Genomic DNA, 20,963 nt, shown 5'->3' with positions numbered 1-20,963 from the left:
CTGGAAACTACACAGTTCGTAGTACAAATAGAAGGACCCAGCTATATCGACTCAGGCTGATCATTCATACGTAAATTATGGCAAAAAAGTTTCCGAAAGAAACTGTTATTTAAATTTCCCAGGTAATTGACATCTCAGATTCGTAAGACTGTTCTTAATTACTATGCTTAATATGAACGCGATCTGTCAACCAGTTTGTTTACTGCAGCCGCTTAAGTCGGTACACCTGAGTAGTGTATTGGGGTTTTTACAATGGATAAAAATATCGAAAAAAGAATTTGTCTCAAATTTTGTATTTCTAACCACATTTCGTATGCGGAATCGTTGCGAATGTTGGAAAGGCTTACAATGATTCAGATTTTTCAAAAACACAAGTCTGCGAGTGGTACAAAACCTTCAAAGACGGTCGAGGGATCATTGAAGACATGTCTCATTTTGGACAACACCGACGTCAAAAAGAGTACCGTAAACAGGTCTCTTTTGACATGCTTGATCGTCCGAATTCCTATCCCACATTTAGAGAGAGCATTATAACTACGGATGAGAGTTGAGTTTATGTGTTGGACATTCAAAAACGTCAAACATCATCGGAACGAACGAAAAAAAAGCACGCTAAAGACGCTCAAAAATCAAGGTCATGCTAATTTTTTCGATATTCGTGGTTTGATGCATCATGAATTTGTTCGGTAAGAACAGACGGTCAGTAAGGAATTCTATTTAGCCGCATTGAGGCATTTGCCTGAGAATATCCGTCGAAAACGGCCAGGATTGTGGAAGAAAAATTAATGGATTTTACACAATGATCATGCTTCGAGTCACGATTGTGAACGAATTCAATCCAAAAACGTAATAAAAACCATCGGTCAACTACCGTATTCACCATATTTGACTCCGTCTGATTTTTTCTTGTTTCCCAAACTGAAAATGCCGCTAGTTTTCAATCCACTGATTTGACGGTCTTGTGATAGTTACCAGATCATTGGTACATCTAAGGTTTGGAATTTTGTTTTTGATTTGGCGGTTCTACAAAACTCGAGACCTTAAAATTTTTAATATTAAGCATTTCAGAAACAAACACACGTACACTCTTTACAGCTTAATAAAATAAGATTTTAAAAAAATTGTGTACTGGACCTTTTAAGGGTATTTGTGTCAGATAAAAATATTCCTAAAAGTATCGTAGGCGTTATTGTTGGAAACCTGATAGATGCTTCTGGTAACGGCTTAGAATCTCGTATGCAATTATAGCCATGAGTTTGTTGTTTTATTATTGCCTTATTTCCACAGCAAAATTATTTAGAATTATCATTTTTCATGTCTATTTATGAATACATAAGGTGGAAAAGCAGGTTATAACCCTGAAACTTGGGAAAACACGGGAAATATGTGAAATTTTTTATGCCTTACTCATTTACAGCAAATCATCGAAGAAACAATTAATAAGCATACTTACGAGTACTTGAATATATTCATTAATATTAATCTCTGAGGTTTAATGATAGCTATAAGTATGTTATGTATATGTATATATATATTTATTATATATATATATATATATATATAATATATATGCGAAATATTTGCGCAATTACTTTGCCACATTTTATTATGCCAATTATATTTCTCCGGTATTTCCAGCAAAGCCAAAGCTCAATCAACGCCAACATACATTATTTGTACAGCGCTTAGCTGAGAAATAGAATTTCTGTGCGAACTACAAGTACAGCTTGCTACAAAAAGATTTATTTCTATTATTATGATTTTTTTTTTTTAATTTTCAATTTTTTTCATTCTCCATCACTCTTAAGTAAATGTTGGCAGTCACGCAGAAGAGGAAAAAAAAGCGAAATGAAAGTGAATACTTCATCGGTTTCGCCATTTTAGTAGCTGTCAGCCATTGACTGACAGGGGTAATGGAGGCAAATAATCGTGGGAGGATCTCTGGTGAAAATGTGAAATGTGAAAGCACAAATACACTTGTGTATGTAATACTTCAAAATAATTTTGAGCAATCTAATTCTGTAGAAGTGAATGAATTATTATTGATGTAAAAGGTAGCGCTTTGCGTCATAAAATTTAATTGAAAATATTGATGGACAACAGAAGAAATTTATTTCGATGCATACAGTTTAGTTTAGTACATCTTAAGTCATCATGTAATGAATTGTAAGCTGAAAAACACATCCCTGTTGATTAGCAAAATTTTTGTTGGAAATTCTATAATATATTCTATAATAAGTTGGATTGGGTCTACTGAGAGCTGAGTTTCATTTTCCATTTAAATTATTACGTTCTTTAAGTAGGATTCTTATTTGTCAAGGTTTCAAATCATGTTCAAAGCTCAAAATGATAATCCATTCAACTAAAACATTATTCGGCGTCTCTAGATTTTGTACTTTGTAGTAATGTACCTTTGTTGAAACTTTTGTGTGTTTGGAGGGTAGATTTTTGTGTACCGAATCAGATGCCTCGAATAAGTTGAAAGTTTACATTATAATATGTGGATAAATAGATTTTATTGAATATGAGTAATGGTAGAGTATATAAGAGACTAATTAGCAGAGAATAGCCCAAACTTTCGACTAACCTCAAAAAAATATTTCCTAACTGGTCTGACCTCCACATTATAGAGCAAACCTCTGAATGGATCTCTACCTTAAGGTGGCATATGGACTGGTGAACTTTAAAAAACCGATTTTTTATTTTACATATTTATTGAATGGACATATTTTAGAGATTCTTCCTCTTTTTTATTGACGTAGACCTCGCTTACGAGGTTATAAATGAGTTTACAACGGCGCGGCTTTCGTTCTTCCCAATTTGCAGTTCGGCCGCAATTAAAGATTCCAAGTGTTGCCAGGTTCTTCTTGTCTTTCCAACGGATTTGAAGTCTTTCTCTTCCTCTGCTCCCCCTGGAAGGTATTGTGTCGATTACTCTCAGTGCTGGAGTGTTTTCATTTATTCAGACGACATGAACGACATGACCTAGCCAGCGTAGCCACACTTTCTTAATTCGCTAATTTATGCCAATGTCGTCGGATACCTCTTACAGCTAATCGTTCCATCGACTGCGGTGTTCGCCGTGGCTAATGCGCAAAGAACCATAACTCTTCCGCAGAACCTTTTCTGAAAAACTCGTAACCGCTGACTTATCAGATGTTGCCATCGTCCATGCTTCTGCATCATATAGCAGGACGGGAATGATGAGTGACTTTTAGAGTTTGGTCTTTGTTCGTTGAGAGAGGTTTCTCATTTGCCTTCAGCTCTGCAGCTTGAACTATTTTCTCACATCCGAGACTATTATTTCGTTTTAATTGGGAACGTTTATTGTGGCTTGGCGGGTCTCAAACCCAGCGCACAACCCTGGAGAGGAATGATTCGCCATTCTCACTTTACCCAGAAGATACTTGGTCTAAGATCGGAAGTCGTGGCCTGCTTGAGCCATATGTAAAAGAATCGTTTCTGGCCGCTCCCAAGTGAATGGCATTCAGAGAACTTTCCTCACTTGCGTGAACTTCTACACATGGCCCCATTCTCCAGATTATTCTTCGAAAGTTTTAAATTGTTCCGGCAAACAGTTCCGGAGATATGTAGATATTTGTAAGAATATCTTAAGTTAATGCAACTTTAAATTAATTTTTCTCGAAAGTCCGTTTTTCGATTCGCTGAGGAAAATTTCACCATTCGTCTGGAAATTTGTCCATAACCTACTTTAGATATGTTTGTAAGGTAATAATGCAAGAAATAATATCTTTTTTAAGGGTTCTCCCGAAGATCGGCTACGGAATCAAGGAATCCAAAGTTTTTCAAAATCGCCCGAATCGGGTTCAACGAAACTTTTCCAAAATTTTACCTCAAATGGAAGAAAAGAGAGATAACTATATACATTCATAACGCCAACAAAACGTCTAACATCCAAGCGCTGCAATAAGTGTTTAGTAAGCAAGAATCGGTAATTAAAATAGTTAATAGACCTTGTCAGCATTCATAGGTATGTAGGTTCTTATGTATATACAAATATACAGATGTTTGTATATATGTATATGTATATATTCATATAATCTGCTCATTGCAATGTAATACAGTAGTCGAATATGTAATTGCCAACGAAATAGGAAACTTATTTTATAACTGTAGTCACTGCTAAGCATAGCGGCCGATTACAGATCACTGCTCAGATGTCAAGCAACAGCAACAACAATTGTTGCTACATTTTTCAATTGAATTGGCAATGAATGCTTGAATGGAATCTACTGCATCCACACATACAAATTAAATATAATTACCCAACTGCTGCACACACATACACATGTGCATGCCTTTAGGCTTGCGCAGTTGCAACAAACAGCCGAAGAATTAGCCGTTCGAGTAGCTGGAACCATTGAAGCCAAATACGTGAAACAACTTGCCGGTTCTAGTGATAAATCTACAAATATGTGTGTGTGTATGTAATCACTTTGCGGTTGATTTCACAATGCAGACAATAAAGTTGGCAACAACGGCACTGGCAATAACAACAAGCGCACTTTATATGGTCTGCCGCCGGTTTATCGCTGGGTCGTAACGTAATCATAAACAAGTGCAAACCGCTAACATTCTAAGTGCACACATCCATACATACATACTAATATAATACTATATGTGGTACATTCTTCTCTTCCGGTTCTGTTTGTCGGTACATACCATACATACAAATGTTAGTTATCATATCGAACGGTACTATTACGTTGCACTTACCACTCTTGGGACCCATTGAGATATGTGGCAAATTCATTATTCCAATTCAAATGCATACACATACATGCATAACTGAGTACAGTTGTACTTGTTCATTTCCCATTCTCATATTAACTGTATTCATTTCAGCCTTCAGCCCTTTGCTCCAGTGCCTGCAGAATGTTCGCACACAATTTTCTCAGGCCCTTTTGATGGTTTTCTCACGTAGCTTGTTGGACTACTGTTGTTCTACGTGTTTGGCTAGCGTCTTCCTGAGTGTTCGGTAAACTATTCGTGATGCACACATGTAACTCAACTTTACGTTATCTTAACTGTACTACATTCCGCAAAAAAAAAAAATTTCTTTGACCGTTATGACAAAGGAGTTTTATTGGTAATATTGAACTGAGACGTACATATGAATTTGACTAGAGTTAACACCTTCTGTAGATCAGACAAATCAGAAGACACATCAAAAAACGGTAGTTGTACTGAAGGGATTTACGTAGTAATTCTACGATCTGATTAATTTTGGACAATAAATGCCTGAATTTAAAATGTTATGTCTTAAGTTTATAATGTGAAATGTTAAAATAGTCCTATCTTGATCTTACCAACCCAAGCAGGTAACTTACTCTCTTAACAAATTTAACGTTATTCTAATTAAGGTCAAACAGAAATTCAATTCTCACTTCCATTGCAATTCGGAGTTTTTAAGAATATGCCTTTATGAATTTCCTTAAAAATAGAGTAACTCTCAAGTCGAAGATACTGAAGAGACTTAATGTGAACTACAATCGGACACAATTAATTTTGAAAATAACATTATTTAAATGGCCTTCACGACTTCTTTTACAGAAACGAATGCTATGAACCCAATTTTTTATTACTTTTTCTTTTTTTTTTTCTTGTTGCAACCAGATGTTGGCAACAAAAAGTTGGTTATCATAGATCTATATCATCTTAAGTGATAGCAACGGTGTCACCAGCTTTATTTCGAAAGAAGTACAGACCGATGATTCCACCAGACCAAACCCCACATCAAAATCGACAGCCTCATCCGAGAAGATTTTTTTCTTAAAAAATCGTTAACGTTTTCAAGGCGAAATCAGCAAATTCACGACGTTTACGGTGGTCCAATGATTTGCCAATTAAAATGGATGCAAAACCGAAGTCTTTCTCAAAATCCACCAGCTTGTGTTTGAGACTGTTCCAATTCTTGATAACATCTTAGAATCGACCAATTGCGGTCTTCAGCAACACTTGCCTAAACGGCAGCTATATATTCATTACGAGTACTTTGACGGTTTTTTTGTCTTATTGGCACTTGAATAATGTGTAAAGAAATTGCACGCACGAAATTTTCAACAATTTGACAGATAGCGAGCACAGTTGGACGAATATTACGACCATACAATGGGAAAAGCGCACGAAAAGTTGTAAATAGAGAACGATTATTTTGATAATAGAATTTAATAATTTGTGAACGTTGTTCTTGGGTATATTTTTCCATAATAAAATTTTAAACGACTCTTAGTTATCATATCAACCGTATTGGAAAACCTGATACAAAAATGATAACTCTTAGCGAGTTATCCAAAAATCACATCGCATTTTTGGTTCTTCCAAATTTTATTTCGATTAAGTGAGTGATCATTAATATTGAACTAGAGTGTATAAATGAATTTTTATGGCTTAGGAATGGCTTATCTCGATTTATGAAAAAACTATGAGTCCTATAGTATTATAAAATTATGTGTCCAAGTTGTAGGCAATGAAAAGATCTATGACTTCTGTATAGAGACCTCAAACTTTGTGGGAAAATGCACATAACCAAATAAGTATGTGGGTTCTTTGTTTTTATTTTGCACAAAACAAACTTCACTCGCGCAATTTAGTAGAAACTTACCTTCTAATGTCCCCAAACATACTGTATTTTTTTTTAGTATTTATTATTTCCCCTTATATTGAAAAAATACCAAAAAACCCCAAATTTTCAATAAAAAATTTTCAAGTGTAAATATCAAATGTTTTAAGTCACAGCTTCCCCCTCCTACTTTTGTGTCTTACCGATAAAATATCTATAAATGGTGGTTGTTTTATTCGGAATGATCTTGGCGCTTTACATGATCATCTAAAGTGAAAAAATATGTGTTTTAGTTAAAATCTTAACCTAGAACTTGAACGAAGGGAAAATAACTGAAAATTTAATTTTTGGCAAACATTTTTACAAATAAATTTAAATTTCAGTGAAAATTCCGGGACATTTTTTTTTAAATAGTTGTAATCGAAAAAAAGTCTTTGAACCAAGTCTTTAAGAATGGTATCTCAATGACCTGTGTAAAATTTCATGAAGATCGGTTGAGTACTTCTCGATAACCTCAAACGCACAAGTTCTTAAAACTGTATCTCCGAAACTAAAATATTACTCTAATCGCCTTGAAAATTTAGGTCAATATTCTAGAGGTGTTGTAGAATTTACAAAAAAATCGATTTGTTGAAACCCGTATACCCATGTAACTCCTTAAACCTATAAAAAAAATTGTAAACATACATTTCAAGTTTAGACGTACTACTACTCTGAATCGTTTGTCTACCCTTCTGCGGCGATAATATTCTTGTTCTCCTGACAGTATACATTTGAATTTCCAAAACAGAGTATTTGTCTTGCATTTTCAGCTGAAAGTGAAAATTTTCTAAGGTGTAGCTTTGATAAAAAGCTATTACAAGTATTATATATGCGGAGGGTCACATGGATATTGTAAAACTCATTCGATTGGAAAAAATTTGTCTCACACCCCTAAAAATAATGTCAGCACGGACCAGAAGAACATAGAGCAACTCTGCTGCAAGGTGTGTCTAAAAATATGATAATTCGACTTGCTACTTACCGATCCAAACCCTGTTGGAACTACGAATGAACAGCACTTGGCCGCATGAAATCCGTTCCTTCCCGTGGATGCAGATCTTGTGCCACACCTACCGCTGGTCCTGCTCACTTAACAGTCCAACCCAATGATATAATGATATAGTTGACATCAAGTCATACACACATTAATGTTATTTGACAAACGAGTTATCACAATGTGGGTCTCCAGGCCATGTAAAGCCGTCTGGATATCATTCAACATGCTCCGCTTTTTAAGGCGAATTTCGTCACTAAATTCCTTTTTTACCGTTACCCGGTGAGTTTAACCTCTCAAGCGCGTTGGTGAATGCCTGCCGTTACAACACATCCATATGGAAACACAAATAACGGAATGTATTAACATGACAACTCAAGACTCGAGGGCTTTTCGCAGCGCCAGTTAGTCACTCGCTTATACCATAACAGTTATACAGATATTTGGCAAGGTGCAACAGTGGAAAAATGCGCAACTGCGGCAACATATTTGCCCTTAAGTGGAATTGCAATACGCAGATGAAAAAGATAGTGTTACATATGTGTATGTATATGTATGTGTGTGTGTGGGTATAAACTGCTCCATATCCGCGATTGCACTACTTTTGCTCGCGAATGACTTGCGTTGACAACGGCAGCGAAGCGACGAGTGCACACACACACAGACAATACATGAAGTTGGGTCTCTCTTCCGTCGTCTCTTCCGAGGAGTGTCGCATTTACGATATCCACCGCGATTATCATGTCTGCCGTGTTTTTTATTGTTGTTGTTTTGTTAATTTTTTAATGCTTCGTCTGTCTGTCTGTTTGTCGCACTGTTTTTGTGGCTTAGTGTTATTACAGCTGCATCTATTTATTTGTTTAGCTTTCCACTGTGTAAACAAGAACAAAAACATTGTGCATTTACCTTGTTGTTGCAGGCACTTGCATACTCATATATGTATGCGCGTGCAACATGTGCTTAATTTCAATTTTCCTCTTACCGCGTTTTAAGCTTTTCATTACTACTTCACGTTTACATGGTAAATGTACGAGGGTCGCTCAATAAGTCCGGTTAGTTTTTGTATAATCGATTTGAGCTCTGTCTTATTACAAGTATTATCACATAATTCCCAGAAAATTCTCGTATTGTTGTTGTAGCGGCAGAAAACATAGTTGAAGTAATTTCAAGGCATGTTACCGAGTTGACAGTCCTTAGGCGGATAAAAATCCGAGTCCGTTTTGGTTACTCAGGCCCGACTGTCGTGGCAACGGCCGAATTCTCGTATTCCCTTCACGTGCTTCTTTCCTCTGGTTCAAAATTGGAACGATTTGGTACAATATGAATAAGTTTTTATTGTAAGCAAAGTGAATCGTCATATAACAGGATTTGAACTCTTCGAAAAAGTTTGACTTTGTTGGATTGATTTCTCGTGAACCTTTTACTTTTTGAATTTTATCTCTTTCAAATGTTGGCTGCGGATACGTATCAAATGATTCATCCGTTGAGTTCAATATTGGATGACTCGCTCGAGCATTTCGATACGTAACTGGCGAATGAAACGTGTGATGCTTCACTTTAAGACCTGAATCGAAGCGGGATCGTCCACATAGACTATAAACTTTACATATCCCAAGAAAACAGTCTTCCGGTATGATACCACACAATATTGGTGGCCAATTGACCGGCCCAAAGGGTGAATTGACTCTTCATGATCTTCGAAGAGGTACATCTGCTGCCATTTTGATGGCTGTCATTTCTGCTTGCAAAACACTAATGTGATCTGACAGTCTAAAACAAGAGTTGATTGAAAGCTGGAGATAGAAGGCTCTTCCTTCCTTTTGAACTACGATCCATTCGTGAAGGATTGACTGATTTTTGTTAATATTTTGGATACATATAAAGCGTGTCAATGCTAATCAGTTCACTCTCACTGTCCTGGATGTTTGTGACCGATTTTTTGGTTAAACATGAAAAGAGTCAGCGTTAAGTCAGCGTATTCAGCTGAGTTGACTGTACATCACTCAAAAGAAGTAAGGTTCTGTTCTTCTTACTACTAGCGGTTAGAGGCAATATTGAAGCTTTAGATATAAAGAAGTAGTCTGAACGAAACTGTTGGATTTTCGAAAAAACTATAAAAAAGTCTATTTAAAGGAAAGGACGCGTATGACTATTGATAGATCCAGTATTCCAATCATTAAACATAACATTGAAAAAATCAACGATTTATCAAAAAGCCCTTGCACCCATTAATATGTAAATATGTAAACAGTATTCAAGTTACAGGCATGAGCCAGCATAATGAATATCGTTCGCTGGCGCTAATTAGAAAGCTTAATACTAAAACGAAAGTCATGCCTGACATATTTTGACTAATAACTCGCTGAGCATTTAATAACCAAAACTTGAAAAATCAACGCTCAAATTAGTTATACCCACAAATATTATTTAATATATACATATACAAGTATATATATGCACATAAATGTATGTATATGCTTTGTCCGTAACTGAACCTCTAATACCATTTGTATGCTCTTTTGATTATGCTAAAAATAGCTTTGGCAGGTTTCGGATATGTGCCGATGGCCACTTTGACCTCGCTACTTATATTGGAATGATACATTTGTGAATGATTATAAGTGGTAGTTGACTGTATATGTTCTATGGTTCTTATCAAATGGATGTGAGATGTCAAAGTGATGCTGGAAGGTTGTCAGGTGGGTTCAATCAAATGATTTTTGTTAACGATGAGTATGTCGCAGATTCAGCACGAACGCGTACTTATGTACATATATACGCTCAACGACTATAACGCCCAAATTATTCCTAATATTTGAGTTATTTCCGGATGCAACAGTGAATCCAAGGTTCCTTTCACGCTGATGTAATTTTTAAACACTACACCTGCTTCTCATATTCGTCTTTATTCCTCTAAAGAGAATCTACTTGGCTTTAGAATTTTTAAAACTTTTATAAAAATTTTTCGAATGTTTTCGTAATAGCATTAGTCGGTTGACCATTTCATTCCATATCTTTGTCGTGGTGATAAATTTTTTGATAGATATCTTATCGAGCCTCGTTTCTTTTGCTTCAACGGTAAAAATAAGTTTCTAAGAGGGTTGTTAAGGTCATCTGTTAAGTAGAGAAATCTACATATTTTTAATGTTTCACAGTATAAGAAAGGATTATAATTTAGTGGTAACAAACTCGTTTTGGGGAACTTCTGGGATAATATTTTTATTTTCGTTACCGTGTCCGTTGTCTGTCCGTATATACGTTAATTAGTCTATCGGCTTTTGAGATATTGATCTAATTTCACCCCAGAAAACGGCTCAATTGTCTAAACCGTCGATAGGGGATACTATAGCATATAAAGGGTGATCTATTTCGAGGTTCCCTACTTTTTTAAAGGTAAAACCATGGCTTGAATCGAAGAGGGATTGTCTGCATAGACTTTAAACTTAACATATCCCCACAGGGAAAAGTGTAATGGTGTGATCTTGGAGCCCAATCAACCGGACCAAAAAGTGAATTTATCTGCTTACCGTGTTCTCAATGTTCTAAATCCATTGATTGATGCAATATGTGGAAAGTGGCGCTGTCTTGTTGAAACCAAATATCGCCGAGATCACAAGCTTCATTTTCAGACATAAAATCGTTGGTTATCATGGTCGCCATTGACTTGACGTTTACGTGCTCACCAGCATCATTTTGAAGAAATATGGACCGATAATTCAACCGGCACATATGCCACACTGAACCTTGGTTTTTTCTGAATGAAATGGTAGCTTTTGAATTTCTTCAGGTTGAATTTTATACGCTTTCAATTTAAGATCTTAACGTAAAATGCGCTAAGTCATTCCATACGTCTGAGTTTCTACGCACGACGCCGAATCGACTCTTTACGATCTTCGAGTACATTCTCAGCTACCGCTGTTATACTCGTATATTCTTCACTGCGTGCTGGACGTGGTCTATTTGATCGAACATTATCCAATAATGAAAGCTAGGTCTCAAGATGAGTAATGGTGTTGCGAAGAGTACGCTCAGTAGGCCGATTATGTTGACCATTTTCTTGGCAAATTTTCGTTACAAAGTTGAACAGCTCGACACGACTCACGCGCGATCTGAGAAAGGCTATTGAAAAAGTATCTCTACTTGTATCACCCGTTAGCGGCATACAAACTGGTCTATCAAAATCAAATCTTTGCATGGAAAATTTTTTTTATTAAACTAGATATCTACTCGAAATTTAGCAAGGGTTATCGTCCCAGGGAACAGAAAAATGTCAGAATATATTATAGTAAATCGTAATAATCACATAGCATATGGCTGCCATTCAAACTGAGCGATAAAAAACAGGACAGTGCTTCTGTGAATGGTCGTTTATGTAGTTTCGGTGCAACCAAAGTTAACGTTTTTACTTGTTAGCGTCTTTTTCTTATAAAAGTGAGGAAGCAGAAAATAATCAGTATTCATTGATTCACTCTTATTTGATGCAATGACTTGAATTTATTACCCTATTTATTTATTTATTTATTTATTGAACTATATTTTATTTATCTTTATTTAATTTTCTTTCTTGCAGCTTACACATTTTCAACGCTCAATCACAACACTAAAGCTGCCAAAATGGGTTCCGATTGTGGCGTCTGGCTGGCCAAATATCTGCTATGCCTCTTCAACTTCCTCTTTTTTGTAAGTATGAAAACAAAATATTTATTGCAGTTACGTGCACATACAAACACACATACATACACTCTGTTAAAATAGTATATCTCTACTATTCGTATAGTGTGTTGTGCATTCGTGAGCGCTGCTCGGTATCCAAACAAATGCGCAAATAAAAGTGAAAACTTGTTTTGACTTTCCATTGTGACCACAAAATCGTATTTATTGCACTCGAAGGCGTCGGGTTCACTAAACCACAAAGTAAATATGCAAATCTAGCTTTGTACGATTTTATACGGTTAAATACTCGTACTCGTTCATATTCAGTAAAAATGCACCAACAGTTTTAGAAATGAATGAATGACATTGCCATACCTAGTACACACATGCACATAGTCATTTTTGTACGAATATACTGTACATATATCGATACGAGGGTGGTTTGATGAATATGTATATAAAACGGAACATTTTTAGACTTGAACAGTTTGACAGTCATACTTTCGGCAAACCAGGAAAGCTCAATAAATTTGTGGCAGACTCAAGGCGATCCCACTTGGACAGTTCGAAATGTCGATCAGTATCGACTCTATCTTAGGAGCTTTGGATACGGACCGGCTTTTTGAACTATCTATGTGAAATGGTTCAATAAATATCAGAATAGCTAGCCTATGCTAAGGCAGGTGCATACAGTCAACGTAATTGGACCTTAACAGTATGGCTTCAGGCCTGGAAAAACAATAACTGACCAAATACTCACCACGTGCTAAGTTTTGAAATATACTTATGAAAGGAATATCCACGAACTCCACATCTTCGTGGATTTTAAAGCCTCTTTCGACAGCATGAAAATGGTTTGCCTCTATGCCGTTGTGTCTGAACTTGAGCAACACTAAAAGTTCCGTCGGGAAGGACTTCTACCACTGTTCGATACCTAACGAGGTTTCAGACGAGGCGACTTCCTATCGTGCGAATTCTTCAATCTACTCCTGGTGAATTCAATCATCATCCTCGTCGTGTGCAGAAGCTGGACAACATCTGATGAGTCGGCGTTACGAGTTTTTGAAAGAAAGACTCTGCGGAAGATTTATGGTTCTTTGTGCCTTGGCAACGGCGAATATCGCATTCGATGGAACGATGAGCTTTATGAGATATACTACGTCGTTGACATAGTTCAGCGAATTAAGAGACATTTCTTGGAACATTTTCAAGAGCCCAAAGAGCGAAACGATGTCGATTGGGAAGTTCGAGCGGATACAGTTCTTTTACACAAGCAGTATTTTGTACGAGCCAAGTCGTTCCATACGTCAGTCCGGGTTGCTGCCAACGGCGCCGAATCGGCTCAACACGGCGGCTACGATGGCCAGGTCATGATGTCCGAATGGATGACCGGCCGGGGAAACAAAAGAACAAGAAGACCTCCATCCGTTGGAAAGACCAGGTGGAGAAGGATCTGGTTACACTGTGCGCTGTTGTAAACTCGGCTATTTTAAGCGTCAAAGAAGGACAAATAGTTATTGAGTAAATCTGAAAATTAATATTTTTTTTATTAAAATACTCATTTCGACCTTATTCGTCAGTTTCCAACGATTATCAAACTTAAATGGTGGATCGAAGTAGATAAGTAAACAATTATGTATTACTTAGGTGAACAAGTGTTGTTGGGTTAAAAAATATGAAATTCCCGATTCATCAAACTGCCCTCGTCTAACAACTTTAAATGTCATTTTAAACTGAAATTGATATCGCTAACACATACAAATATGTATGTATATACAAATGCATTCACACAAAGGTGTACTAAAATTTTGAGCTCGGCATATTTGCATTTCGCCTGCACCACATCCGCGTTGGTGCATTTGTTTTGATACTAAAATTCACACTTTCTTCCATTTGTTTGCATAACCTTTTTCCGCTACAATATTATTTTTGATACTTTTTTCTAAATATATAAAAATGTGTTTATTTATTTATTTTCGTATTTATTTAACCACAGGTCGTTGGCACAATCGTGCTGGGCACTGGCATTTGGCTGGCGGTCGACAAAGCCTCGCTAATTGCATTGCTCAAGATGGTGGAAAGCGATCAAATAACCGTAAGTACCGTTATATTAATTTTAATAGCACAATTTATACACATATATGTATATACTGCACATACTATATATTTAATTACACATTCATATAAATAAAAATATACAATTATTTACAACGAAACACCCTGTGATTATGGAAAAGTGCGCCAACACCAGCATAATCACCTCAATTATTTTTGATTTTATTTTCAGCGTTGTATAACGGTCAATTTTGACTATTTGTTTAGCTAGTGTTGCATGTTGCACAATCCATATTGCAACCCCCGAAGCCAAAGGAAACCCCTGCAATCAGCTTTGCCTACTAAAATATTAAAAATAGCTTTTATTGACTCTGAGCATTCGGCTCGTTGTCTGCTTGTTCATGGACGCTTCTTTGTCTCGGTCTGTGCACCTGTCTGCCGCCCGTGCATGTCACTGTCGCCTTATCAAGATTTGATGGCTCGCAATTATGGGCGCCACGTCCTTTGCTATCAAATGGATAGCCAACGGTGAATTATTATATATGTACATAAATATATACATATATACAATATTTGATTTGTTTGGCATTTGCGTGTTTATTTTGTGCCCGCCGCATTGATATTTATTATCTAAAACTCGTAAAATATGCTCTGTTCTTTCTTTTTCCTCAAAAGCTAAGGAAGAAATAAAAATAAAATTCTTCCGGCGATTTTACGCAATCGAATATTTGATTACGACATAAATTTTTACACTGAGAGAATTTATCATTTGACTTAATAAGATTCTAACTCGATTCAATAAGTTATTTTCATATTCTTCATAGATGATATGTATAAGTATATGAAATCCACTTAAAGTGAATATAAAAAAATCGATTCAAAAGTATAAACCGTCACCTGAAATGCAAAATAACGTCTCATCAAAAAAGTCGAAATTGATTTATTTATTGCATATGATTCTCTAAATCATTTTTAATATGGAATATCGATTAAATTCAAGCTTCCGCCCTCAGATGTAACCAACATATAATCAATATTTAACAATTGTATAACCAAAACCCAAATTTTATTTCAAAATGATGGTTTCTCCTATATCGATTTTCCTCGCCTACTCGTATTAACCTGTATAAAGTGATGTTACCTTATTTTACATTTTAAGTGACAAAATACAGATATGTATGGAAAATATTCTCCATTAATGTGAAGTTGATAAGGTAAATATTTTCGAAGATAAGCAGGCTTTTATAAGAATTTTCTAATTTTTTGTAATTAGCTCCCGAAATCTTTAAAGCATTTTTCTTTGCTGTTAGCACAAACGGTGAGGAAAATTTCTCTGAAACATCTCGACGAACGAGTTGAAAGACGATCTTCTTAATGTCATGGGGTAGAGTTATCCGTGTTCGCGCTTGGTTTCCCTGATTTCTTGAAAGACAACTGACAATTAAACGGTTATGTACCACTGAAAATTTCCTGCTCCGCTTTGCTCCAGTGTTATTGTTATGCTATCATATTTTTTTGACTTTTCTCTCGCCCAATCGACATGAGCCTTTTCTTGAGCGATCGACAAATTTTATGGGATTCAACGTAAACGAATTCTTGTTGCAAATATTGAAGCCATATTGACTGTAAGCTGGTCTCACTAACGCATATAGTTGTCTCAATCTCACCATAGGTCACATGACGATCTTAAAATATCAGTTTTCTAGAAGCAACAATAGTTTCGGGAACAGCAACTGATTTTAGACGACCTTCATAGGATCCGTCTTGATGTACAACCTCGATCTTCTTGGAACATTTACAAGAGCCCATAGAGCGAAACGATGTCGCTTGGGAAGTTCGAGCGGATACAGTTCTTACACAAGCCAAGTCGTTCCATACGTCAGTCCGGGTTGCTGCCGAATCGACTCAACACGGTCTCACACTCACCATAGATCTCATTCTCAGCTACGGCTGTTGTAGTTTCCTTACTGTCTGTTTGACGTGGTCTATTCGATCGAATATTATCCTATAATGAATGCTGGGTCTCAATATGGATGATGGGTTTGCGAAAAGTACGCTCCGTAGGCCGATTATGTTGACCATAAGTTGGGCGAAGCGCACGAAACATATTCTTTACAGGACGTGAATTTTCGTATTAAAGTCGAATGATTTGTAAACGTTGTTCAAGCGTAAGTCTTTCCACGCTGAAGTGTAAAACAATATTGAACATAAATAATATGAGAGCTTGACAGGACTCCAGCGTGATTTGTCAAAAAAAGGCTGTTGAAAAAGTTCTTCTACATCTCTACTTGGATCACTCGTTACATTATAGGCTCTATGACGATTTCTCCTGGATATTACAAACTTCGTACCAACTTAATTAACAACTAGATCAATAACTAGGCAATTCGTAAAGTCTTTAAAACAAATATAATTAAGTATTTCAAAGGAAGGTGTTTAAGAGTTGCTATTTATCGTTTATTATGGGCTCTCAAACAAATAAATTCTATATTTTTGAGCATACTCCATTTCTCCTCATTTTTTGTACAGTGTATTTTCTTTGACCTGCAAACATTTTCATGACCCTTTTATCTTAATACAAATGTGTTATTCATAATGTTCCAAATATTAAAAAATGGATTCCCCATTGAATGACATAAGAGATCCAATGGTGGTGGTTTTGACCTAATTATCCACCATTTTAGAAACACAGAAAAGTACTTTATTGCAGCATAGCTTGTATATATTTTTATATAACAACTTAACTCAAATGCAAACTGAATGTAAGCAAAATGATAGTGAATTCAGGAAACATATGAATAAGGAAATCTTGTCGGCAAATCGAATTGGGTTGGGCCAACTAAGACACATTCACATATACACACAGACATGCAAATATACACTCAATGAGCTGTGCCGAAACATTTATAACTTTCACCAAAAACCTCGGCAGCACCACCACCACTGACCACACTCTTAACGATTAGCATACGTACGCACCCTTTGGCGCCCAGCCTTTGGACACTTTCCACACGAATGGTGAGCGGCGAACGTGCAGGCAAATTACTGCTGTAAAATGCTTAGTGTTATGTGCATCTGTATCTATTTTAATGAAGTCGAACAGAAGTGAAAATATGCACATACTACTCGTATAATGGTTCGGTTTAAAATGTTCGTTAAATACGAAACCGCACTTAACTGTATATTTCGGCATGCACCCAAGTCGACCGCCTGTGTTGCAGGTCCATTTGGCATAATGTCCACCAACAATACTAATTTCAATTTACCTGCATGTGAGCAATCGGTAAAGTGCACTAATTGTTGGCAACACCATTCGTGGGTGAAAAGTTAAAATGCAATCAAGAAGTTCGGTCAATGAACTTTAAAAGCACAACGCTCGCTGTGATCGCAGGCAAACGATTGCGTATACATTGATGCTTATCTACATGCAGTATGTAGTTATTTTCACAGTGTATATTAAATAACGGGTGATTTTTTTGAGGTTAGGATTTTCATGCATTAGTATTTGGACAGATCACGTGGATTTCAGACATGGTGTCAAAGAGAAAGATGCTCAGTATGCTTTGACATTTCATCATGAATAGAATACTAACGAGCAACGCTTGCAAATCATTGAATTTTATTACCAAAATCAGTGTTCGGTTCGAAATGTGTTTCGCGCGCGTGTTTTGTTCAGCGATGAGGCTCATTTCTGTTGATGGCTACGTAAATAAGCAAAATTGCCGCATTTGGGGTGAAGAGCAACCAGAAGCCGTTTCAAGAACTGCCCATGCATCCCGAAAAAATGCACTGTTTGGTGTGGTTTGTACGCTGGTGGAATCATTGGACCGTATTTTTTCAAAGATGCTGTTGGACGCAACGTTACGGTGAATGGCGATCGCTATCGTTCGATGCTAACAAACTTTTTGTTGCCAAAATGGAAGAACTGAACTTGGTTTACATGTGGTTTCAACAAGATGGCGCTACATGCACACAGGCTCGCGATTCTATGGCCATTTTGAGGGAAACTTAACTTCGGACAACAATTCATCTCAAGAAATGGACCCGTAAGTTGGCCACCAAGATCATGCGATTTAACGCCTTTAGACTATTTTTTGTGGGGCTACGTCAAGTCTAAAGTCTACAGAAATAAGCCAGCAACTATTCCAGCTTTGGAAGACAACATTTCCGAAGAAAATTCGGGCTATTCCGGCCGAAATGCTCGAAAAAGTTGCCCAAAATTGGACTTTCCGAATGGACCACCTAAGACGCAGCCGCGGTCAACATTTAAATGAAATTATCTTCAAAAAGTAAATGTCATGAACCAATCGACCGTTTAAAATAAAGAACCGATGAGATTTTGCAAATTTTATGCGTTTTTTTTTAAAAAAAAGTTATCAAGCTCTTAAAAAATCACCCTTTATAAATGCACATTCCTGTATTAGAGGCGAAAAGGGCACGTGAAAAAATGCATTTTTACTTTCTTTTTTGTTAGCTTTTTTATTGATGTTTTACTTTATTTCTTATTTTAATTTTTTTATTACTTTTCTGAGTGTGAAATATGCATGTTTCTGTTTAATTTGCTGTGACATGTTTTTCAAATGAGTGTAGAGTGTTTCAGGCCTTCGTTAAAGTTGCTTTAAAATTAAGTTTGAAAATGGCAAAATACTTGCAGTTGGCAATTCTGTGCACTGATTGTATAATTTTATACATATAGTCGACCATTTTTACCAATATTGACATTTTTTTGGTCGAAATACTTTCTAATATACATAACTTTGATAAACAGATAACGTAAAATCCGCATCATTGACATACAAGTATATTGATAAGGTCTCCGAACTTTTATACCGAGTATTTCCAACCTGTGACAAACTTCCCTCCTCTTTAAAAAACTATTTATGTATGATATTATACTTATAACGGAGTTTTCAATAGGGACGCTACAAAAGTAGACCGATACCAGCACAGAACAAAATGTTCCCGTGCCAGTGAGATAAAGAAGTGCCCGTAGTGTCGAGAATATTGCGGCCGTCAGCGCAACAATTGAGGAAAACCCATATCAGTCTCTCACACGTCATACTCATGCGTTGGGCATCTCTGTGACGTCGTTGTGACGAATTTTACTAATTGATCTTCGCCTACGCTCTTACAAGATCAAATTGACCTAAGAACTTAAGCCGCTTGTTCACCATAATCGTCGTATCTTCGTGAATTGGGCTAAGCAACAACTTGAAAATGATCCGGCTTTTCATCGAAGTAATCATCTTCAATGATGAGACTCATTTCTGGCTGAAGGGCTTCGTCAATAAGCAAAATGTGCGTTATTGGTCAGGCAGCAATCCACACCAGCTCCATGAGTCACCATTTCATCCTGAAAAAAATTACGGTTTGGTGCGGTTTATAGGCCGCCGTCGTCATTGGGCCGCCATTCTTCCGTGATGATCACGACCGACACGTTACTGTAAATGGGAATCGCTACCGCTCAATGATAACCGTTATATATTTGATCCGAATTGGATGATATGGACTTGGACAATATGTGATCCCAACAGGACGGCGGCCGCATAGCCACGCTGCGAATGTCACAATCGATTTTTTTGAAAACCAAGTTTGGTGCACTGTTATCTCACGAAATGACCAGTGAAATGGCCGCCCTCGCCGGGCGATTTGATACCGTTAGACTATTTTTTGTGGGGCTACGTCAAGTCTATGGTATTATGGTAACAAGCCAGCGACGATTGATAAACTTCGTACGAATATCGACATCGACTACATTAGTATCGGCCGATTTATGCTTGAAAAACCGTCGAAAATTTGATTCAAGCGCTCGGACTTCTGCGAGCGTGCGCGTGGTGGCCATTCAAAAAAATCGAGTTTCATACATAATGGCAACAAATATACTTTTACAAGGGTAAGAGTTTCATTGATATCCCAAACCGTTTTTGTTTTTATCTAAAAACCTTTGCAGCACTCCTTATTGATGCATCCGTTATTTATAATATTTCGAATATGTAGTTTCCTGATAAAACACAATTTTTTTTATTGTATAAAGTTTCGCATTTCGGTGATTGTTTTCTTTAGATGATCCAACTGCTTTCAGTACTAGTCCGAGTTAAGGGTTTGGAAACAGCACATGGCAGAAGATTATCTGCCAATTTCACCAAACACACAGCAAAGGGTTTCCTGATCTTTAATCCTGCCTTGGCCACCGTTTACGCCGACTTACGCCGGCAATACGTTATTTTCATACGTGACCCATCACAATTATTTGCTTCAGCAATGGATCAATTTCTTGCGATTCAGCTTTGACTCATTGAAGGAAATTCGAGCCATGGGATTTTGCGTTACCTAGCCCATACATCGAGCTTATTTTCGTACGCAGCCATTTTAAATGGTTTCAATAGAAGAATTTTGTATATAATTTTAGAGTTTTTAATTCATTATTCAAAATCTATGCCGTTCAAGTAATCTCCCTTTTCAATTCTCGAAACAGTTGTTAAAGTCAATATCTGGAGTAGTCTTCAATGCGCCTGGCGATTTACATTTAATGTCTGCAATTGACTCAAAAAGGTTTCCCCGGAACGATCATTTTAGTTTGGTGAGTAGCCAGAAATCACTCGGAGCTAAATTAGGCAACGGTCGTTGCGTTGATTG

General features: G+C 36.8%; 2 protein-coding genes across 3 annotated transcripts in view; both read left to right on the top strand.

Annotated features, from left to right (window-relative positions):
* The window catches only part of LOC105230077 (TOM1-like protein 2), a 245,553-nt gene that overhangs the window by 97,216 nt on the left and 127,374 nt on the right, over positions 1–20,963 (top strand). The window lies entirely within an intron of this gene.
* Positions 1–20,963, top strand: part of LOC105230082 (CD82 antigen) — a 101,368-nt gene that overhangs the window by 48,116 nt on the left and 32,289 nt on the right. For both annotated transcript variants that reach the window (XM_049457616.1, XM_049457615.1), the window contains 2 exons: positions 12,190–12,299; positions 14,269–14,367. In XM_049457616.1, the coding sequence (XP_049313573.1) occupies positions 12,234–12,299; positions 14,269–14,367 (165 nt within the window). In that variant the 5' untranslated portion in view covers positions 12,190–12,233. The remainder of the gene's footprint in view (positions 1–12,189; positions 12,300–14,268; positions 14,368–20,963) is intronic.

The sequence above is a fragment of the Bactrocera dorsalis genome, chromosome 5 (genome assembly GCF_023373825.1).
Source record: "Bactrocera dorsalis isolate Fly_Bdor chromosome 5, ASM2337382v1, whole genome shotgun sequence".
NCBI lineage: Eukaryota > Metazoa > Arthropoda > Insecta > Diptera > Tephritidae > Bactrocera > Bactrocera dorsalis.
Note: the sequence above shows the minus strand (reverse complement) of the source record. Positions and strands in the feature narration are given on the sequence as shown.